Source organism: Nyctibius grandis, chromosome 5 (genome assembly GCF_013368605.1).
Source record: "Nyctibius grandis isolate bNycGra1 chromosome 5, bNycGra1.pri, whole genome shotgun sequence".
In the NCBI taxonomy this organism is placed as follows: domain Eukaryota; kingdom Metazoa; phylum Chordata; class Aves; order Nyctibiiformes; family Nyctibiidae; genus Nyctibius; species Nyctibius grandis.
The window spans coordinates 72046161-72066644 of record NC_090662.1 but is presented as its reverse complement, the minus strand read 5'-3'; the positions used below and the strand labels follow the sequence as shown (position 1 = coordinate 72066644).

The 20484-nt window shown below is 40.5% G+C and overlaps 1 protein-coding gene across 11 annotated transcripts in view; it reads right to left on the bottom strand.

Annotated features, from left to right (window-relative positions):
- WNK1 (WNK lysine deficient protein kinase 1) overlaps positions 1 to 20484 on the bottom strand; it is a 111987-nt gene that overhangs the window by 39281 nt on the left and 52222 nt on the right. For all 11 annotated transcript variants that reach the window (XR_011048287.1, XR_011048288.1, XM_068402374.1 and 8 more), the window contains exons 5-8: positions 7626 to 7714; positions 5986 to 6205; positions 5428 to 5764; positions 4141 to 4328 (exon numbers count right to left, since the gene is read on the bottom strand). Coding sequence is in view for 9 of the 11 variants with exons in the window: in XM_068402374.1 (XP_068258475.1) it covers positions 4141 to 4328; positions 5428 to 5764; positions 5986 to 6205; positions 7626 to 7714 (834 nt within the window). In the remaining 2 variants the exon portion in view is untranslated. The remainder of the gene's footprint in view (positions 1 to 4140; positions 4329 to 5427; positions 5765 to 5985; positions 6206 to 7625; positions 7715 to 20484) is intronic.

Genomic DNA, 20484 nt, shown 5'->3' with positions numbered 1-20484 from the left:
AGAGTCAGTATAAAATATACTGTTAAGACAGATGGCATTTATGACTTTTTCAAGTTGCTGTTTCCACATTGTTCTCCTTCCCCCCAGCCCCTTTTTTTCCAGAAAAGCAGCAGCAAATTTCCATATTGACCAATACTAACAAGAAGGTCCTATAGGATGAAGAACTCTTCCTACATTCTGAAAACTGGTTCCACTTACTTCATTCACAGAGAAATGTTTCTCAAAGTTTATTTTGTGTAAATCGAAGCCCAAAACTGAAAAGATACTACCTCCTGTCTTGCAAGCTATCATGCATCTGACTTCAAGAAACATGAAACTATGGCTTCTTCCCATCAAGAAGCAGCTGAAGTGGCATTCCCGATTAAAACTTACAGAAAAATCCTCAAAAGTATTCATACTTTGGATTTCTAGTATCACTAGCACAGCTAGCCAAAGCTTTTAGAATAGCCAGCCACAGCAACCAAGCTTTAAAAGATGGGGTTTTTTTGTGTAGGGCTTAATTAACATTCAATGCTTGCTTAGAAGTTGGAAAATTAAAAGGTGGTCTTGTGACTTAAGGGGATAAGAATTAGTCTTCCCTTTACCTTCTGTGTTACAACTGGGTAATTCACATTTATACTATCCTAAAATACAAAAAACAAATGGTCAGACATTGTTTGATAATATTTTAAGTGTACTGCTTCCCAGAAAAGGTCAACATTCCAGCAGCACAGTATAAGGAATAAGGAATCAACTCTTCATTTTCTTATTTTAAAAATGCCCAAAGCCCAGGATGTATTTAATGATAACTTATCTTACTGTGCCAGGAGGCAAATGGTAACACATACAGGACTGACAGAGAGGGAGGGCAGGCTGGAGCGTCGATGCTTGCGTGGAGAGGCATAGTGCATGGGCAGGACACTTTCCAGGGCTTTAGAAAGCTTTTCTGCAAAGGTTTCTTCAGGGACAGTCCGAAGGTAGAAAGGAGAAAGAGGTGCAGACAGCGCTGGTGGTGGGGTGCAAGGAGCACTGAGAGGGATGCAGGACATAGAGGGAAGAGCAGGAAGGTGGGGGACACAAATTGACATGCTACGACCACGTTGAGGCTAAAGGAGGAAAACAAAAGTTAAGAATTGAAAACTTCAAAAAAAATGAATAACAAGACCAGCAAAAACCATAATGAGGTAGAAAAGAAATGCAGACACACAATGATAGGCCCAATACTGACTACTATGTGTGCAAGAAGATATGAGAAATGCTGAATGAATGCCAACACACACTGGGAACAGGTTATGTGCACCTCTGAGGACCCAAGTTTGCCTTAGGTTACTGAGCAGTGTGGGAATTTCCCTAGTACCCTTACAAGAAGCACGTAGAAGGCAGAACAGACAGGAGAGAATATTTTCTCTGCGGCCACTGATGCAGCCCATACTGTGTGTACTCACAGCATCTGGTAGTCTGACAAAGAGAAAAACCTAAACAGATACTGATGAGCTTTCAAACATTCATTCTTAGTGAGTGGATGTGTGTTTATCCATAACACCTCACAAGTCTCTCTGCCTGAATTAAGTGGACTAACTGTATGCAGCTGCCTCTTTATTCACTAAAACATTACCCTAAAAATTTAAACATTACACATTCTACAACATGAGTTGTGGAAAAAAAAGTTGTTTTAATGTGTGGAAAATTCAGTAAAATTATTCTTAGACAAGCATTTTCCAGACACCGGGCCAATAAAAGCATCAGGATTTTGTAATCTTGCCACAATCCAGAAGATCATAGGTCAAAATTCAACCAAATTGGAAGAATCAGAATTAGGGGGTTTGGGCTGGGTGTTTTTTTTGTTATTGCTTTTTTGGTATGGTGTGTTTTATTGCATTTTAAGTGAACAGAAAGAGGCAGTCTTCAACTGCAAGTTTTCCTTCTCTAATGGCATATGCCTCTTATGGATGTAATCCACAATTTCTTAACACAACTGAAATTAAATACAGACCTCAAGGGAAAAAACCCTCAAGGTATCCAGTGGAGATCTGATTTTAAAGATTTCTGATGTAAGAAATCTTGCTAGACTGCTCAAAAATTTGGGAGGGGCACAAGGGAACTCAAATGCTTAAATAAATACTTTACCCATACTCTTCACCTGTTCCAAGGCAGGACTAATTATATATGTCATTCCTGTCTAATTTATCTAACCTGTTCAGAAACATCTCCAGTTATGGAGACTGTAGTACTTGACTGTCCTTGATGGTTAGAAAAAACACCCTTCCCAAACAATAATTCCATGATGCACTTTAGGCTTATTATTTCTTATTCTATCTGACAACAACATTGTGATCTGATGAGCCTCCTCCTATTTTACAGCAGCCTTTACAGCTTTCTCTCTCCTCAAGCTCATCTTTCATAGGCCTAGCTTAACTCTTTCAGTCTTCCCACATAAACCATGTTTTCTGTATTTCTGGTAGGTTTTTTTGTTACTGTCCTCTGAGTTCTCTCCCAATTCACCCTCAATTCACTCAAGCAGGGTGTCCATGACAGACTTAGCAATGGCCAAGAACAGAACAACTACTTCACGTAACATGATGTTTGCCTTTCTCACAACAGCATGATGTTTTTGACCATATCCAGCTTGTGGTCCAATGTAATCCCTGACTTTTTTTTTTTGGCAGAATTGCTGCCTAGTCAGTTGTTGCTCATCCTGTACTTGTGTAGCTGATCATTCCTGTTCAAGCATGAACCTTGTTCTTGTCCTGATTGAACTGCATTTCTATTTCTTTTTAAGGCCATTTCTCCAATTGTCAATGTCATTTTGACTTGTCATCCTGTCTTCTCAACAAACTGTTAGTAGTTCCTGTAGTGTTCTTCTCCAATTTGTCAACCTTCTGGTACCACTGTCATCATCATAGAGCATGAGCACGTGTTAGCAGTGAACTAAGCAGCTTGACTATACCTCTGTCATATGCTTGTTCTCCCATCCCCTCTCAAAAGATTATAGTCTTTCAACCTGGAAGCTAGCCATCCCAAGACAGTGAAATGGCTTCTGGTCCAAGATATGCCCACACACCAAAATATGGCTTACCCAGAAAAACATCTTATTTAGAGGGATTAAAAACTCATTTGATCAAAGACTAGCAGCACCACATGCTTCAGGTTATATGCTTTTGAAAAAGATGAAGATGCTTTGCTTGTGAGTGAAACCAGCGTGTTTTCCAAAAAGGTAGTAACGCTAACGATTCTGTAATAAAGCCTACAACCACGGGCAGTAAAAAAAGGTGAAGACTCTCAGTCTTATGTGTCACATCATCTCCCTTATGGTATTACTACATTATACCATAATGTCTCTGCCTCAGGCTTAGATTTTTATTTGTTTAAAAAACAAGCAACAAGGGAATCACTGAAGACAATATAACAGTAGCAGAATTTCTACTCCAGAGTTAGAATAGATCTCTGCATACTCTCATACTCTAAAAACATACCAAGGAAAAAAACATACCAAAATAAAAGGGCAACACAAACGAACATAGTAGGAAAAGTATTTGTGCCCAGTGCAGACTTTCCAGGGAAAAGGAATACGCATGGCAACTGATGAGCAAATCAACGCAAGCTAGAAATAAAACTGGGAACAAGGGTGTGGGGTCTTTTCAATCTGGAATTCTCACATGCAGCATTCTATAACAGTTAAAAAAAATCTTACCTGCAGAATCTGTAATCAAAGCCTCACAGAACACATACAGAATTTCATACTTATACAGTAGTTCAGATTATTCTAATCCCTTCTTCAAATCAAACCAACAGCTTCCTCTCTGCTAACTTCATATACACATACACACCCCACCTTCCCAAGTGAGATTAAATGCTTACTTTCATGAGCTAGTCTTGTTCAGCGGATGTTATTTCCATCCATTAAAAAACCTAACCCATCATTCTGCTTAAGTGCACTCAAGATTAAATAAAAGTTTGAAAGACGAATATGCCCTTGCATTTCCTCAACCCCCAGACTCAGTCACCTTGCAAAAACAGCCCCTTAACTACTCCCATGCAGAATTTGCATCACATGCAAAACAAAACATACACGAAAGATTGCCTGGCAGACTCTCCTCTCACCTTTCAAGAGAAATACAAAATCAAATAATTCCATGTGTTTGCAATCCTGTAAATTCTTACCACTCCAGGTGGCTGATATCCTCCATGCTGTTGCGACTGTACTTGGCCAGATGAAGTTGCGTATCCCTGGACTGCAGCTGTTGAGATTGACTGGTCATGCTGGGAACCATACGACACAGTCTGTTGACTGCTCACACATGATTCAGTATAAACAGATGACCCCAGGCCACTGTCAACTGTCCCATCAGCTGCAGAAGTTAAAGATAAAAATCTGCATTTTAAGAACTGCAGTCTGGATTCACGACTTTAAAGATATTATAATCAAATCAAATATTAAATTGATGTTTGTGCCACGTCACATGGACCTTATCAGCGTTTTACCTGCTGTAATATTTAAGGTAGTTAAAACAATTTTTTTTTTCTTCCTCAGTACAGTAATTCCTTACCAATATGCCTTCCTCTAACCTCTGAAAAAATCAGTAATTTCAGGATTTCTTTGGGGATAAACTTAATAGTGAACTATGCTTCCTATAACAGGCTAAACTAGGAAACTTAAGTTCCACATTGTTATGAATGCTCTTTCAAGGTTTTGTAATTATTAATTTAATTTTACACAGACCTATAAAACAGGTCTGTTGTGCTGGCTGGCAGATGCACCTGACGTAGGCATAACAGAGAACTTAAAATCCTACTGCCTAAAGAGCAGATAGTGATTTGCTTTCTAACTTCACCATTGTAATACAGAAGTTCTCATCTACCATCATTATTCAAATACTGATTCAAATGTTGGGATGGCAGAAGAGGAAAAGTTAGGAGTGTTAATTCATCTTTTCATGTATAGTACGTAAAACAGAAAATGAAACCTTTTTTCAGAAAGCAAATTATGAGCTGAACTGCTTGTATTTTAATCTCATTTCCACCTTAAACACAAGTTAACAAGGATTCAAATAAGTTTTTCTAATAGCTCTAACTGCACTTGTGCAAGAGTGTACAGCCTTCTGCAAAGCCAGAATATACTGTCCTTATAGGAGGGCAGCAAAAACTAGTACATGTGTTCATGCTTCAGGTGCCCCAGTTCATTTAGTGTATTAACTTGAAACAGAGGAAAATTATTTTGTGCTAAGACACTGGACTGTGAATTGTGCCACGACTTGGCTCAGCGAAGGCACAGGAATTCATCTTATCTTGCTGTGCTTTCTAGTGGGCTAATGTTCGTCAGCAGACAGCAGTGGCAGACAGCAACATCTTAAGGTATTTCCTGCTATACTCACCAAAAGTTTAAGACTCTAAGAGGGGGGAAACTGTGTAAGTGCAGGAGTTCCTAAATAAACCAATTGACACACTTACAAAGAACAGATATACTGGGTTGCTGGAACTGCAGTTGTTGGTGTTGATCAGCTTCTGGTTCTTCGGGCTCCACTTGTGTAGAAACCGATGCTGAAGTAGTGGGGACAGGAGTAGTACCAGTGACAGACAGGGGATGCTTTGACCCTGCATGGGAAGCACTTGATGGTTGCTGTTGCTCCAGCTGCTGCTTTTGACTACCTTCTTCCTGAAGCTTCTTCTCCTGTTCTTCTCGCACCAACTGACGCTGTTCTCGCTTTCGCTTAATCAAAGATACCCTGTCCTTGATAGCTTTCGCCATTGTCTTGTGATCACCTTCACAGACGTAGCCAGATTCCACCTGAAGGAGGATATATTCACAGAATTCAGACTGTCATAGACAGCCACTGTTGTAGTGCTACAATATAAGCTACCACTCTCTGGCACTAACTTCTAATTCACAAACTCCTGAAGCTGTTTTACTTCTAGACAGTAACAACAGCAAATGCAGAGGCTGACACTACATTTCACTGTCAGAGGATGCCAGTACTTCTGATGCTTTGTAAGACCACCAACACTTACCATTTCCTGTGCTACATCCTCTGGGACATCTCTCTCCAAGTCAAAGGAAAACTCTATTGCCTCATTATCTTTATATTTGCCCTTGAGTTTTTTGATATCTTCAATTCGCAGCCAGAGTTTAATAGCAATTTTTTCTCCATCGTCTTCCTCTGCTAGTTCTACCCGTACTCCAGTCTCTTCTTGGAAGAAAGCATGATTCAAAAGGTCCTTAATAGCATATCTAGCATATTGGGAAAGAATGTAGAAAGCACACATAGTTATCAGGTTTTCATAAAATATTAAGGAATATCCTTGCCTGATGATCCCCCAAATTTACTCTTTACATTTCACGCTTCTCCCATGAATTTTTTGACAGCCCGTTATTCAAATTTCTATTTAAAAGCACGATGGAGAAACAAAATGCAACAATGCTACAGATGTACAAAAAAAAAAAAAATCACACATTGGTCAGCGGAAGTACCAACAGATTTAAGTCAACTGAACAGGATTTATATTAACTAAAATAATAAGAAACCTTGAAGAAACCGTTTGGTTTTATTGAACGTTAAGATCCAACACACAACCCTTAGTCCCCAAATTACTGCAGTAATCCAAATATGTATTTCAGTCTATTTCAAGATCTTATCAAAAGCCTCATCTAGTAAATTCCACACTAGATAAGCACCACATGATTCCTTTCATATATTATAGTATTTTGAACCACTTCAACTTGCATTCTGTTTGACACAATTAGAAGCTTTGTCTTGAAGGTACAAAAAAGATCTATGTTCATACATGCACAGCGTTAACAGTAGTAATCTAAAAGTTAACTGCTTAAACTAAATGGCAAGAAATAAGTGATGCACAGCCACAAAATTAACTTAAAATGGGAAAAACAACATGAACTTGCTTAAAACTAAGAAAAGAACGGAAAATAAAAAAATACACTGCAATGCCATCAGATGTAAACTTCAAGAGTTACAAGAAGAGGATGAATAAACATCCTATGACCTGACAAAACTAGTTCTTGAACTGAATAGCAGGAGACTATGAGGATGGCCCAAAGGCTGGAACATTCTTAAATCATACATTCGGTAAGCAATAACTATGTAAAAGCAGAAAACAAAACAAACCCCACAAGCAAGCCATCAGAGCAGTTACAGATTTCCTGTATAAGTTAATCACTTCAAGTAGAAGTCATCTTGCAGAAAACGTGGATGAAAATGAGCAGCAAGAACTTAAAAATTAAAAAAAGCCTTCAAAATAATCATCCATAAAATGTCAACAACATCAAAGGAACAGGAAAAATGAAGGATTACAGAATAACAACCCAACCAAACAATCCAAATACCTGGGAACCCAGAAGGATTGTCCTCCACTATTTTGCTGACTAGGTCGAAGTTTTAATTAAAGCAGTAGAATTTCTGAATAAACGGACATGGATGGTTACCAGAGCATTTGCACTTTTCATGAAACTGTTAATTCTCTAAAACAATCATTGAATAGGAATCTACCAAAGAGCAGAAGCTGCAGAAGTAATACTGGCTTCCCAGCTTTCATCAGAACACAGAACACCCCGGGAACTAAGTGGATCTGGTATCAATCACAAATAAAATAGTCATACAGCAAGTAATACCTCTACCTGAAAAGAAAGTACTTACCTTTCACCTTTGTTTTGACGAATGCATCCCTCGATAATCTCCTTCACCTCAGGGATTGCTACTTTATCGAAGCTGGCTGGCTTGACACCCTGGAACATACAAGTAACAACAAGAGAAATTAGAAGGCCTGCCTGATTTAAGTTTTGATTGTGTTTACAGACCAACTATTTTTACTCAATAGGAAACTGGCCTGAATTTGCCACTAGTGCAAATTATAGAGAAATCTGACCCTAATCTTACTGTTCATCTGTTCGTTAGTGACTTTTGCAAACGTTTTCCCCCCCACCCATTACTCAGTTACAGTTCCATAACAGAAGGTTTTGGCAATTAGATTCTCAGTTATGATAGGAGAACCGTTTAATTTCCATGGAAGTTATACTGGTTAGAAGCAAGTACACAGACTTGACTGAGAATGAAAGGAAATGTTTCCTGTGTAACATTAATGCATGAACCCCCATGATTAATTTAACAGTCTTCAAAGGATTCTGCTGCTTCCCAAAATGTTTCCAACATGCCATTATATGAAGTAATTTTGGCGTAGATTGATTTTACAGGAAAAACCTTAGTCTAGAATGATCTGACTGGATAATTAAATGTCCAATGTTAAAAAAAAAAAAAAAAAGACTTTCCTGTATCTTAGCTCTCCCCAGAAGACCTACTATACTCAAACCACACTCCTGCATTACTGCTCTTGTGAGTTCAGGAAATGAGGATAGCAATACAGGCCTTACAAAAGCCCTTCAAGAACACATGGCAATCTTTTCTCCAATACATGCTAAAGCCGTTGGGGAGAGCAAAACAAAATCTAAGTATGATCAGCTACTCAAATCAGTAAAGCAAACAGGCCATGAGATAGGACCATCTGGGAATTCTGCAAAGCGTTGCAGGCAGAGAGCCAAGCTTCATCACTTAATCACGGCCAGAAGCTCTATTTCAGGGGCAATTGTCCACCAGTAAAATCTGGCACTCAATTTTACTTGATTCAGCCTTTAGCTTCAAGCTCTGTATTTAAGACAACAGAATGAGAGAGGACAAAGACATCCTGTTCAAATTCTGTTATATGAAGAGCCCATGTTTTCAAGCTGAACAATCCTGAAATCACACTTGATACATCTGACCCTGTGTCACTGGTAAATCACAACTAAACAAAAAGCGAAAACCATACAGTCCAAAGTATAGAAATAAAGGAAGTACTAGTACAAGCATAAAGGAAGTACTAGTACAAGCATCATGATTCGTGTCCTAACCAGAAAATACTTCTCCCAATATCCTATAGGATAGTGCTTCCCACCAAATGAGGACATCATGACATGACCCTGCACCCTTCATCTATTGTCAGTGGGAAGCAAGTCTTGAAACAGAAAGGTCTGAGCCTCTGAACGTTGCAACTACAGACCTTCATTTAACTGATCGTGGAGACTTAGTAAGATAATAATTCCCATCTACATTTAGATACTTTTTTTCCCCTTGTCCAGACAGGGCGGTATATTGACTTAATACATTCACTACCTAAAATATTCTCTACCACACTCTTCCAGGAGAGGGCACAGTTAGCATCAACTTTGGGAGAAAAACAAGAGTCCAGTCTTTCAGTAGACAACAGTGCTCTTTGTCACTATGTTTTACAAAGGTGTCGTATCTGGAATTTTTAAAAGGACAAAAAAACCCACCACTGTAGAAAGACACAGTTTTTCACTTGATAAAAACTTCCTGTTACAACAGCATTCTGGTTATCTACTTCTTTGCTCTAAAATTTGCTCTTATGAAATTCCAGCAATTGAAATCCACAGAACCGAAGAGTATATTGTGACTAGAATAAGCCTCGAAACACAGTCGGTCAGTGAGCATTAACTTAATGCTTTTAAAAGCTTCACTGAACATTAAGACTTTTGCAGATCAATGCCTCAGCTGATAAGATACCAGACTGAAGTTTGTACAGTTAAGTTTAATACTGTAACCAAGTCACATCATAAACCTCCAGCTTCCTAGCAGGACATCACAGAGCCCTACACACTATAGGGATTTATAAAACTAGTTTTAGTGTTTACTACTGGCATCCAGTACCTGTTTGCATGTGTCTCTGTTCATACAGCAGACCAGTCAGAACACTAACCTTTAATTATGACCAAGTTTAAAATAGTCTCAGGAGTTCACATACGTAGAAATAGATGTTTCTATACATAACTAAATGCTCTCCTATATACAGATACATACATAACCTATGCAATAATTATTCAACTGTTTATTGTATATATTTGTATCTAAATTTGCCAAAGTTTAACACATCTACATCTCCTAAATAGCTCAAGCTCCAGACATAGCAGCAGCCTGCATGTATGTTCATTTATACCGTGGCAGCAGAAGGAAGATGTCACATCTGTGACAATCTCATTTCAGAAATACTAAAAGCTGAGTTAGACAACTGGTACAGCAAAATATTAACATAAAAGTCAGAACATGAGTTTTCTTTTTATCTATTTTACCACATGCTCTGTTCTTGCACGAAGCCTGAAAAGGTAAAGTTAAGAAAGGATTTTAAAAGCAGGGATTCAGTCTGCTATGCTGTTTCTCCATCCTGAAAGAAATAAAGTACCTGTCCAAAAATCTTCAGACCCTTCCGTGAGGGTCATTTTACAATATCCCATTTTGTGAATTCCAAATCAAGAGTTCAGTTAAAAAGGGAAGCTCCTGCCATAGCTTCTATGTTCCTAACTGCTCCTCAGCAAATCTGGGAGAACCTCACACTAGGGCCAAAAACCAACAGAGGACTCTGTGTTCAAGCAGTTACCTATTTATTTCTCAGTCCATGAGAAGGGCTGCCTAAGCCTAGTCTACAGTGCTGGCCAAGCACCCCTTGTGTTGAAGTTCAGGCCACTTAAGTACCATCAGCTTTTAAATCGTTTTTTTCCTCCTACAAGCACTAGGAGAAGTGTTAAAACTATTTTACATAAAAAGACAGAGGATACTATGAATGATAAAAATCAATAAATCAGTGAACCCTTTTCTACCCAGAGCTGCCTATACACCTTCATCTACCATCACAGAGAAACCAAAGGGAGGCCAGGCCCTGCAATTCACATAACCTTGATGTGTCCTTAAGAGCACATGAGCTGTGCAGCCAAGCATATGTTCATTAGTTTCTGAACCCAGAGGCACTCAAGTACATGCTAAGCCATTCAGTATTTCCTGGTTTTCATGAGACTTACTGCAAGATGGTCACATTCTTATACGCCTCTCCTGGTCCCCAAACTCCTCAGAAGAATCACAGGACAATTCAAATCTTCCAATCTACTAGTCTTATTCCCCAGTGGCAGTAAAGTGAGAACTAAACACCCAAATCCCACTAGCATTTTTTCCGAGTCTGCTAAAGTAATAGAAGAAACAAATCTTGCAGAGAAAAAAAATGTAGATAGGTGTAACAGGCACACATGAAAATCATCAACATGTTATCAAGCTACCATCTAAAATAACATGAATTGGCAGTGCTGCTGAAAGTAAGAGTCTCCTGTTCTCCATCTCCCATTCCCACACCTGTGTCATTTCCTCCCTTTTGCCAGCACTTGCATTTATACAGCTGCATAATGAACCAGATCGCAGTGTTTACCAGACTTGAAACAAATCCAGCCCAAAAAGCCTGCAGCAGTTTTCAGTGAGATGAAGTTCCCCAGTCTGGTTCCCTACACTGTGGCACTAGCTCTCAGGCTTAGAGAAGGAAAGTGACAGTGCAATAGCTAACAAGGGCAGAACTGCTTCTTTTGAAAGAAGCGCCAACTTAAAATAAAATCCACTGAACACTTACATTCTGAGAGCACCTTTAAAATATGGGCATATATGTAGGTAGCACAAAACATAACTGATGCAAAACTAAATACTTGTCTTACAGTCTTCATGTTAAGCACAAGAAAAGATTTAATGTTTCAGTTATTTCAGATGTGAAGTTTGTGATGTTATCAGATTTTGATTGGGTGAAGAAAGTGTTCCAAAAGTCAACATCCACATTTATATGGTTCTTTGATCCATTAAAAGCAAGTTAAGTACTCTTACAAACACTAGATGTTGAAGATACTTTAAACACCGGTGTATAAGCTACCCTGAACAACTCTTCACAATTTTTGCCTAGAAACATGCAGTATTTTGCACTTGTTAGATCACCAGATTACTGGGTCAGTGGTTTAGCATCTTGTCCTAATGCAAGAGATACTGAAATTATAATTTACTTCATAAGGGAAGGTACAATCAGTGCTGTATAACTTTTACACCAAATCAAAACGAAGACACAGGGAGTGTTACATACCCTCAGCAATCCTAAATTTAAGAAAATAGTTAGATTTGGAATAACAACACAGGTGCAAAATAGCAGAAGCAGTAAGTGTTTCAGCCTTGCTGTTCAGGATTTTAATCTACATTTAAAAAATTACAGGGAAAAAAAGTACAGTCGAGTTAAAAAGCTGAAGACCCAAGCTATGCAGAAGTAGTTCAGCATATTTGTCAAGAATTGTCATTCACCCCAAAATCTTTTTCTGTGGCTACACACACTTATTCTATAGAGCTGAAATTCTTACTTACCTCTTTAGCGCAATCTTTGTGAGAGCAGCAACAGTGGGAATTAACAATTACAAATATGGGACAGATCTCTCTTTTTGTAAAATCCATCAGGAAAAGAGAGACACACACACCAAAGAGTGAGTTCTGTGCTGGTTTCCGATGGGAATCCACTAGGTTGTGGATTTAACGCACAGCGGAAGGAAAGCAGACATCAAAGTTCGAAGGAAGCATTGTTTTCTCTTTGACACCTCTTGTACTTTTCCAAGTCCAGTACATGAGGCTGCAGAGATTTGAGCTTAATATCTACTTTTGTCACTCAAATACTGAACAGAAAGAATGAATATAAGCAAGAGGTAAGCGTGTCCTTTTCTGCCTGCCCAGCTCTAGCTGTAAGGAGGAGGAAGAAGAAGAGGCAGCGAAGCGATCCTTTACTTCCTGCATGTCCCCGCCTCCCTGCTTGGCTGCTCTGCCTATTCTCCACCCAAGTTTTCTGCCATAGTTTAAGTCCGCACATAGGAACATCACCCAGTTCACTCCTGTTGCTGCAGAAGTCCACTTTCAAACAGAGGAGAATGGGTCGGTCCAGTGTGTTGTTCTGACCCAAGGTTGCTGGCACTAGTTTTGTACTTGCAGGGGGATGAAGGCAGCTGCTGTTTCGCCTTTTCTTTCCATAGAGCTACAGAAGTATACTTACAGCTGACTAACTTCAATTTAATCCTAACAGAACACAAGGCAGCACTAGGATTACACAATACATTCCACCTCCCTCCTTCCTGACAATCGCATTCTGCTACCATTGGCAACATCATCTGCTTTCCTTTTACTGGGTGCTTAGTGTAAGGGAAAAGGGATTTGAAGGTAATTTTCAAACTGTTGGACAGTTAGATAGCCGCACTGTTGCTTTTTTTTTTTTTACACCACATGCACACAAATAATTGAGTTATATTTTATAACACCTCTTGCCAGACTCCAAACCTAAGCCTGAAGTCTGACATCTTTTTTTTTTTTCCCTGGTATCTAGTTTTGAACAGCCATTGTAAAACTTGCTTACTAATAAAAACCCACAGCTCCAGGGAACTTGGGGTTTTTTTGGAAGGACATAAGGACTAAAGCTGAGAAAGTTCACATACACTGTTTTAGAGTGTGAAATAAGCAAATGAATTCTGACCAAATAGTGATGATAAACTGTAATAAATTTCAAATTATCAAGATCACTTTTCACCCCAAAACAGCATACTTAGCTCCTCAAATATATCACAATTATACCAATGTTGTTACTATACCATGAGCCATCAACATTGGAAAGCAACACTTTTTGATCCTTTACTGGGCATTTTAGAAATCCTCTCCACCAGCTGCTGTGAAACTTTAGAAAGGTCAAGGGAAAAGGGATGATTAAACATCCCACTATGTTCAGTGGCCTTTCAATTGCTTAACTAGACATTTTAATCCACCCCCTCCAACCCATCAACTAACTGTTGATTATCATCTCCATTTTAACAATGCTGACCAGTATCATGAACAAGGCATGTTGGAATTTTGCTTGCTATTTCTTAGAAATTTTTTTTTTGTTACCATTGCACTCAAACCAAATAGACACTCTGCAGTCAAAGCAAATCTACCTCACTGGAATAAAAATCTAACATTTTGCACACCTAATTAAGGCTACACTTTTCTGGGGTACACTGCATGACCTGCAAAGAACATTAAATGTTTCAGCTTTTAACAAGCACACAGTCTACCTGTCCCAGTCTAACCACAATTCTTGCTTGGCTCTTTTCAAAGGTGCTGTAACTGCAGAGCTTGAAAAGAATTCTACCGTAACCAATTAATCTTCTCAAACAAAATGTTCTAACACTGCAGAGTCCAAGAGGCTAATAGAATCAGTAGCAAAGTCAAATCACACAAACAAAGTAATTAAAGTCTTTATATTTCCTTTTTGCTAAGTTGTTACCATTCTAGTTTTAGCCAGTCCCAGTCTGCCACTAACCATTAATTCCAGGAATTTAGACAGAGTAAATGATTCCAGTGGAAAATAAGCCAATGATCCTACCTCCTTCCCCATAGTCTCAAAGAAGCCCCCAGGCAAGGGTATATATGGCATTTAAATTGGTTTACCCCATGATCTTCTAAATTGCACCACCTGCTATTAGTTACTCACCCAGCCCTCAGAACCTACAGGTTAACCATTTCACCACCTTTTCCATCTCTAACCTGTCATCTTAATCCTGTTCTCTGTTCTAGAAACAATCTTCCTGATTTAGTTCTTTCCTTATTTCATACAGGGTACACCTATAACTACTGGATAATTCTCATCCCAGTCCAGTCGAACACCTATTGTGAAAAGAAAGACTTCGACTTAATATTTAACTCAGTTCAAAAGAGATATGGGTTGCCTACAGAAGATGGATTTTATTATTCTTGTTAAAAAAACAAGATAGAGTAGTTGAGACTGCAAGGGAAAAAAAAATTAAAACAATGCAATGTATTTCAACAGAAGTGAAAATTTAGCTTCGTTGATTTCAGTATTTTCATAGCAATTAATTCTGGACAATTGATAATTCTGCCAAGAATTACATCACTAAATCCTGCAGAATAAGCTCTGCACCAGATCAGTATCCTAACAAAGTAAATAGCATTACTGCAATACAAGCAGTAGGAGCAGATGAAAGCTTCCAATGAGCTAGAGTTAGCGCATGAGGCATTATTTAGACTAGGACAGGCCTGGTTTTCTTCTGATCAAAAACGACAACTGCACATTTTGAACCCAGTATCTTTTAAACTTAATTGATTTGCCATCATTCAGACCAAAGTTCATTATCTCAGCTATTTAAGAGCTCTTCATCACTGAAATAGCTTAACCAGTCTGCCTTCACCCTCTGCAATGCAGGTGTGTAAGTCATCAAGTCCCACAACTCTTAAAGTTCTTCACATCAGCAGTCTTCATGACTTGCAACAGATAACCATGTACGCCCAGATTTCACAAGCACATTATAAAGACAATAGAAGCCCTGTAGTATTTATACAGGTCTGCTTGCTGCAACCAGATCACAATTTAGAAACTCTTTTCCACCTCAATTTACCACCTACTCTCAAACAATCTGAGGCATTAATAAAAAACAAGAGGCCAGTCACAACAGTAAAAAAAAATTTCCCAAGGTACATGATTAAATTTGTTAGACACACAAGGTGTGTTTGTACTTTGACACATCCGTACTAACTGCTTATTCCTAAAGCTTGTGAGGTTGCTTAAAAGAATCATCTAGTCATTTGTATGAGATAATCTTTGGCGGAAAGAACACAATAGACTCCTCTCACTTGACTAGCGATCACTGCTTCCTATCATCTCCACATTCATCTTCTGCAACTGATCTCCAAGCCCAGGAGCCACAGAACACTGACACTGCCTGTTTAACCAATTTCTTTGCCAGTCTCTCAATACTGTGGTTTTACTTATTAAAGGCAGAGAATTTATAGCATTAAAAGCCTTACAACTCAATGTGTTTTCAAGTCCATCCAGTCAACAAAGCTAATTTAAAACCAGTATAGTAGGCTACAGTTTGTATATAGTCTCTGTTTCCACACAGTGAAGTCTGAACAAGAACTAGTCATAACTCTCCCCAGAGATCCCTGGCTGCGATCCTTTCCAACACTCTCAAGTAAAAGGCTGTAACAGAGTAAAGAAACACTGTATTTGTGATAATATTGAAACACAACTTATGCTATGCATTACTGCTGAATATACACCATGCCTTAAAACTACCCCACTGACTAATTATCTAGCCCAGCACACAAGGCATTTTAAGTTTTTACTTTAGACATGAAAGTGCACTGTACTTCAGCACCTTCAGGTAAATAAAAATATCAACCTCTTTCAAAAGTCCTAAGAATCTGGAGCCCTTATGACTAGCTAGGCAGATGGTTTTAGTTAAGAAGTAGATTAATTAATCACAGCACCTACTGTAACTGCAGCAATTCTACTGAATAGAAGAAATGACTTGAGCTCTAGAACAGGAAATTTTGAAACTACAAGACAGGACACAGTTCCTTAGTGTATAGCTGGCAAACAATTAGGATATTGGTGCATATAACAGTGAGAATGGCCTCGTTTAGAAACGCATAGTATGAGGATAGAAGTTCTTCTGAAACAACAGAAAGTCTCACCGGACAAGTGGACCAGGCACTAATTTTTCAGTTTTTATACTTGTACAAGAGTGTAAAGGTAGGATCAGTTTGATCTATAGTGCACAGTTCTTTAACCTCACACTTAGGAGCAGGGGTACCACCTTTATCAGCCAAACAAGAATATGCAGCGGTGAACATCTTGAGATAGCTGAATGACCCTTTGCTTTGTTGGGACTTCAGCTTGGAAACAGCTTTCAAAAAACAAAAAATACAGACATGCCTAGACACACATTTCAGCACTACAAATTTAGAAATGCCACAGTAACACAACACTAAAAGTGTCTTTCTTCTATTTTTCAGTATCAAAAATAGATTTTTGAAAAATCAAACTATATTAGTTGCATACTCTGCTTTACTCAGCTACCATTCTGATAGAAAAACATCATCTAGTACTCATTTTCAAGTACAGCAACAGCAATTCAAAAGCCACCGATTAGGTCCAGTGAACTTGGAACTGAATTAAAAAGAACATTAAGTCTTTTCCATGGGCCACAAGACGTATTTGGTACCAGAATTAGCCCTTAGAAGATACAGGCCTAGGATAATGTTGCAAACACCGAAAATAGTGCACAATTCAGACGATGCACCAAGAGTCAGCGTCCTTTTTATTTTATGACGTATTCTAATAGGAATTCTATTTGTGTACCAAAAGATTCAACAGTTTCAGGGGGTGGTCCTAAAGAGTATTCCTGCTATGCAGAGAACTTTATGATGGTAGTAATGGGTGGTAAGGTAGAAATGTCTCTGAAAGAAGTTTACCTTAAAAAAAAAGTCACAGGCTTATAGTGTGAGGAAGCTTTTAAACATCTTCACTAGACAGCAAAGTAACAGCTTTTTTTCCCCTTTAGTGAAAAAACATTACGCACAATAAGCAACGGAGTTTCTTACATACACTTTTTAGCCCGGTTTTTCTTTCTATTTTTGGGAATAAACTGTATCTGCAAAATCACATTCAAACTTTCACTCTTTAATACAGAACAAATAAAAGCATTCAAATAGGCATACATACCCCCACATCACTGCCTGCTCTGGGAACAGCTCTGAGCAACTTGGAGGTAACTATAAAGGGTTTATGTAAAATTTTGGTGGAGTTCTCACCTATGAATCACATAATAATCTCAAAATAACTTACTTATACTCAACACCTCTGTGAGCTTCCAGAAGACTAAAACTTTCCTGGACTTATCCCATTCCTAGCCATGTGCAACTATAGCAGTACAGTTAGCAGAACAAGAAATAGTAGCCCATACATTCTTAATGTCAGCATTTTTGACTAGGGGCACTATACTGACAAATAATATCACAGAGTCAACCAGGTTGGAAGAGACCTCAGGGATCATCGAGTCCAACCATTGCCCTGACACCACCATGTCAACTAGATCATGGCACTAAGTGCCATGTCCAGTCTTTTCTTAAACACATCCAGAGATGGTGACTCCACCACCTCCCTGGGCAGCCCATTCCAATGTCTAATAACCCTTTCTGAAAAGAAATTCTTCCTAATGTCCAACCTGAACCTCCCCTGGCCAAGCTTGAGGCTGTGTCCTCTTGTCCTATCGCTAGTTGCCTGGGAGAAGAGGCCAACTCCCACTTCACTACAACCTCCCTTCAGGTAGTTGTAGACTGCAATAAGGTCACCTCTGAGTCTCCCCAGCTCCCTCAGCCGTTCCTCGTAGGTCAGACCCTCCAGACCCTTCACCAGCTTGGTCGCCCTCCTCTGGACTCGCTCCAACACCTCAACATCTTTCTTGAAGTGCGGGGCCCAGAACTGGACACAGTATTCAAGGTGCGGCCTCACCAGTGCCGAGTACAGAGGGACGATCACTTCCCTAGACCGGCTGGATACACTATTCCTAATAGAGGCCAGGATGCCATTGGCCTTCTTGGCCACCTGGGCACGCTGCTGGCTCATGTTTAGCCGGCTGTCGATCAGCACCCCCAGTCTCTTTCCACCGGGCCGCTTTCTAATCACTCTTCTCCCAGCCGGTAGTGCTGCGTGGGGTTGTTGTGGCCAAAGTGTAAGACCCGGCACTTGTTCTTGTTGAACCTCATGCCGTTGGTCTCAGCCCATCTATCTAACCTGTCCAGATCCCTCTTAGGGCCTTCCTACCCTCCAGCAGATCGACACTCCCACCCAGCTTGGTGTCAGCTGCAAATTTGCAATTTGCTGAGGGTGCACTCAATCCCTACATCTAGATCATCTATAAAGATATTGAACAGCACCGGCCCCAGAACTGAGCCCTGGGGAACACCGCTAGTGACCGGCCACCAGTTGGACTTTGCCCCATTCACCACCACTCTCTGGGCTCGGCCATCCAGCCAGTTTTTAACCCATCGAAGAGTCAACCCACCCAAGCCCCAGGCAGCTAGTTTGTCTAGGAGGATGCTGTGGGAGACAGTGTCGAATGCCTTACTGAAGTCTAGATAGACTACATCCACAGCCCTGCCCTCATCTGCTAAGCGGGTCACTCTGGCGTTGAAGGAGATCGGGTTGGTCAAGCAGGACCTGCCTGTCATGAATCCATGTTGGCTGGCCCCGATGCCCCCATTGTCCTGCATGTGCCATGTAATGGCACTCAGGATGATCTATCACCTTGCCTGGCACCGAGGTCAGGCTGACAGGCCTGTAGTTCCCTGGATCATCCTTCCAGCCCTTCTTGTAGATGGGCATTACATTTGCTAATTTCCAGTCAGCTGGAACTTCTCCAGTTAACCAGGACTGCCGGTAGATAATAGAGAGTGGCTTGGCAAGTTCATTTGCCACTTCCTTCATTACTCTGGGATGAATCCCATCCGGGCCCACAGCCTTGCGGGTGTCCAACTGGCACAGCAGGTCACTAACCATCTCCTCCTGGATTACAGGAGGTTCACACAGCCCTCCGTCCCTAACTTCAGGCTCTGGGGGCCAAGTCTCCTGAGGACAACTGGTCTTGACATTAAAGACCGAGGCAAAGAAGGCATTGAGCACCTCTGCCTTTTCCTCATCCCCTGACACTACACTACCCTCCTCATTCAGCAACTGGTGGAGGCTCTCCTTGACCCTCCTTTTGCTGTTGATGTATTTGTAAAAGCTTTTTTTGTTATCTTTGACTGTAGCAGCCAAATCGAGCTCTAATTGAGCTTTGGCCCTTCTAATCTTCTCCCTACATGACCTGGCCATGTCCCTATAGACCTCCCAAGTTACCCGACCCTTCTTCCAGAGCAAGTAGGCTCTCTTTTTTTCCTTAAGTTCTAGCCTAAGTTCTCTGTTTAACCAGGCCGGTCTTTTTCCCCGACGGCTTGCCTTCCTACAGACTGGGACAGCCTGCTCCTGAATATTTAGCAATTCCCTTTTGAAGCATGTCCAGCCTTCCTGGACTCCTTTGCCTTTCAGGACCGACTCCCAAGGGACTCTGTCCACCAACCTCTTAAACAGGCTAAAGTCAGCCCGCCAGAAATCTAAGGCAGAAGTTCTGCTCTTGCCCCTCCTTACTTCCCCCACTATTGAAAACTCTAACATTTTGTGGTCGCTATTACCAAGACGGCCACTGACCCTCACATCTCCCACTAGTCCTTCTCTGTTCACAAACAACAGGTCAAGCAGGGCCCCTCCTCTAGGGGGCTCATTTACCACTTGCATGAGGAAGTTGTCCTCCACACATTCGAGGAATCTCCTAGATTGCTTCCTCTCTGCCATGTTGTATTTCCAGCAGACATCCGACAAGTTGAAGTCTCCCACGAGTACAAGGGCCGGCGACCGGGCGGCTTCTGACAGCCGCTTGTAAAACGTCTCGTCCGCCTGCTCATCCTGGTTGGGTGGTCTATAACAGACTCCCACCGTAATGTCCGCCCTGCCGACCTTCCCCCTGATCTTCACCCATAAACATTCAACCTTGTCACTCTCACCATCTTCCTCAATTTCGACACAGTCCAAGCACTCCCTAACATACAGTGCTACCCCACCGCCTCTCCTGCTTCGCCTGTCCCTCTTAAAGAGCTTACAGCCATCCATAGCAGCACTCCAGTCATGAGAGTCATCCCACCACGTTTCTGTGATGGCAACCACATCATAACCTTCCTGCTGTACAGTGGCTTCTAGCTCTTCCTGTTTGTTGCCCATACTGCGTGCATTGGTGTAAACGCACTTCAG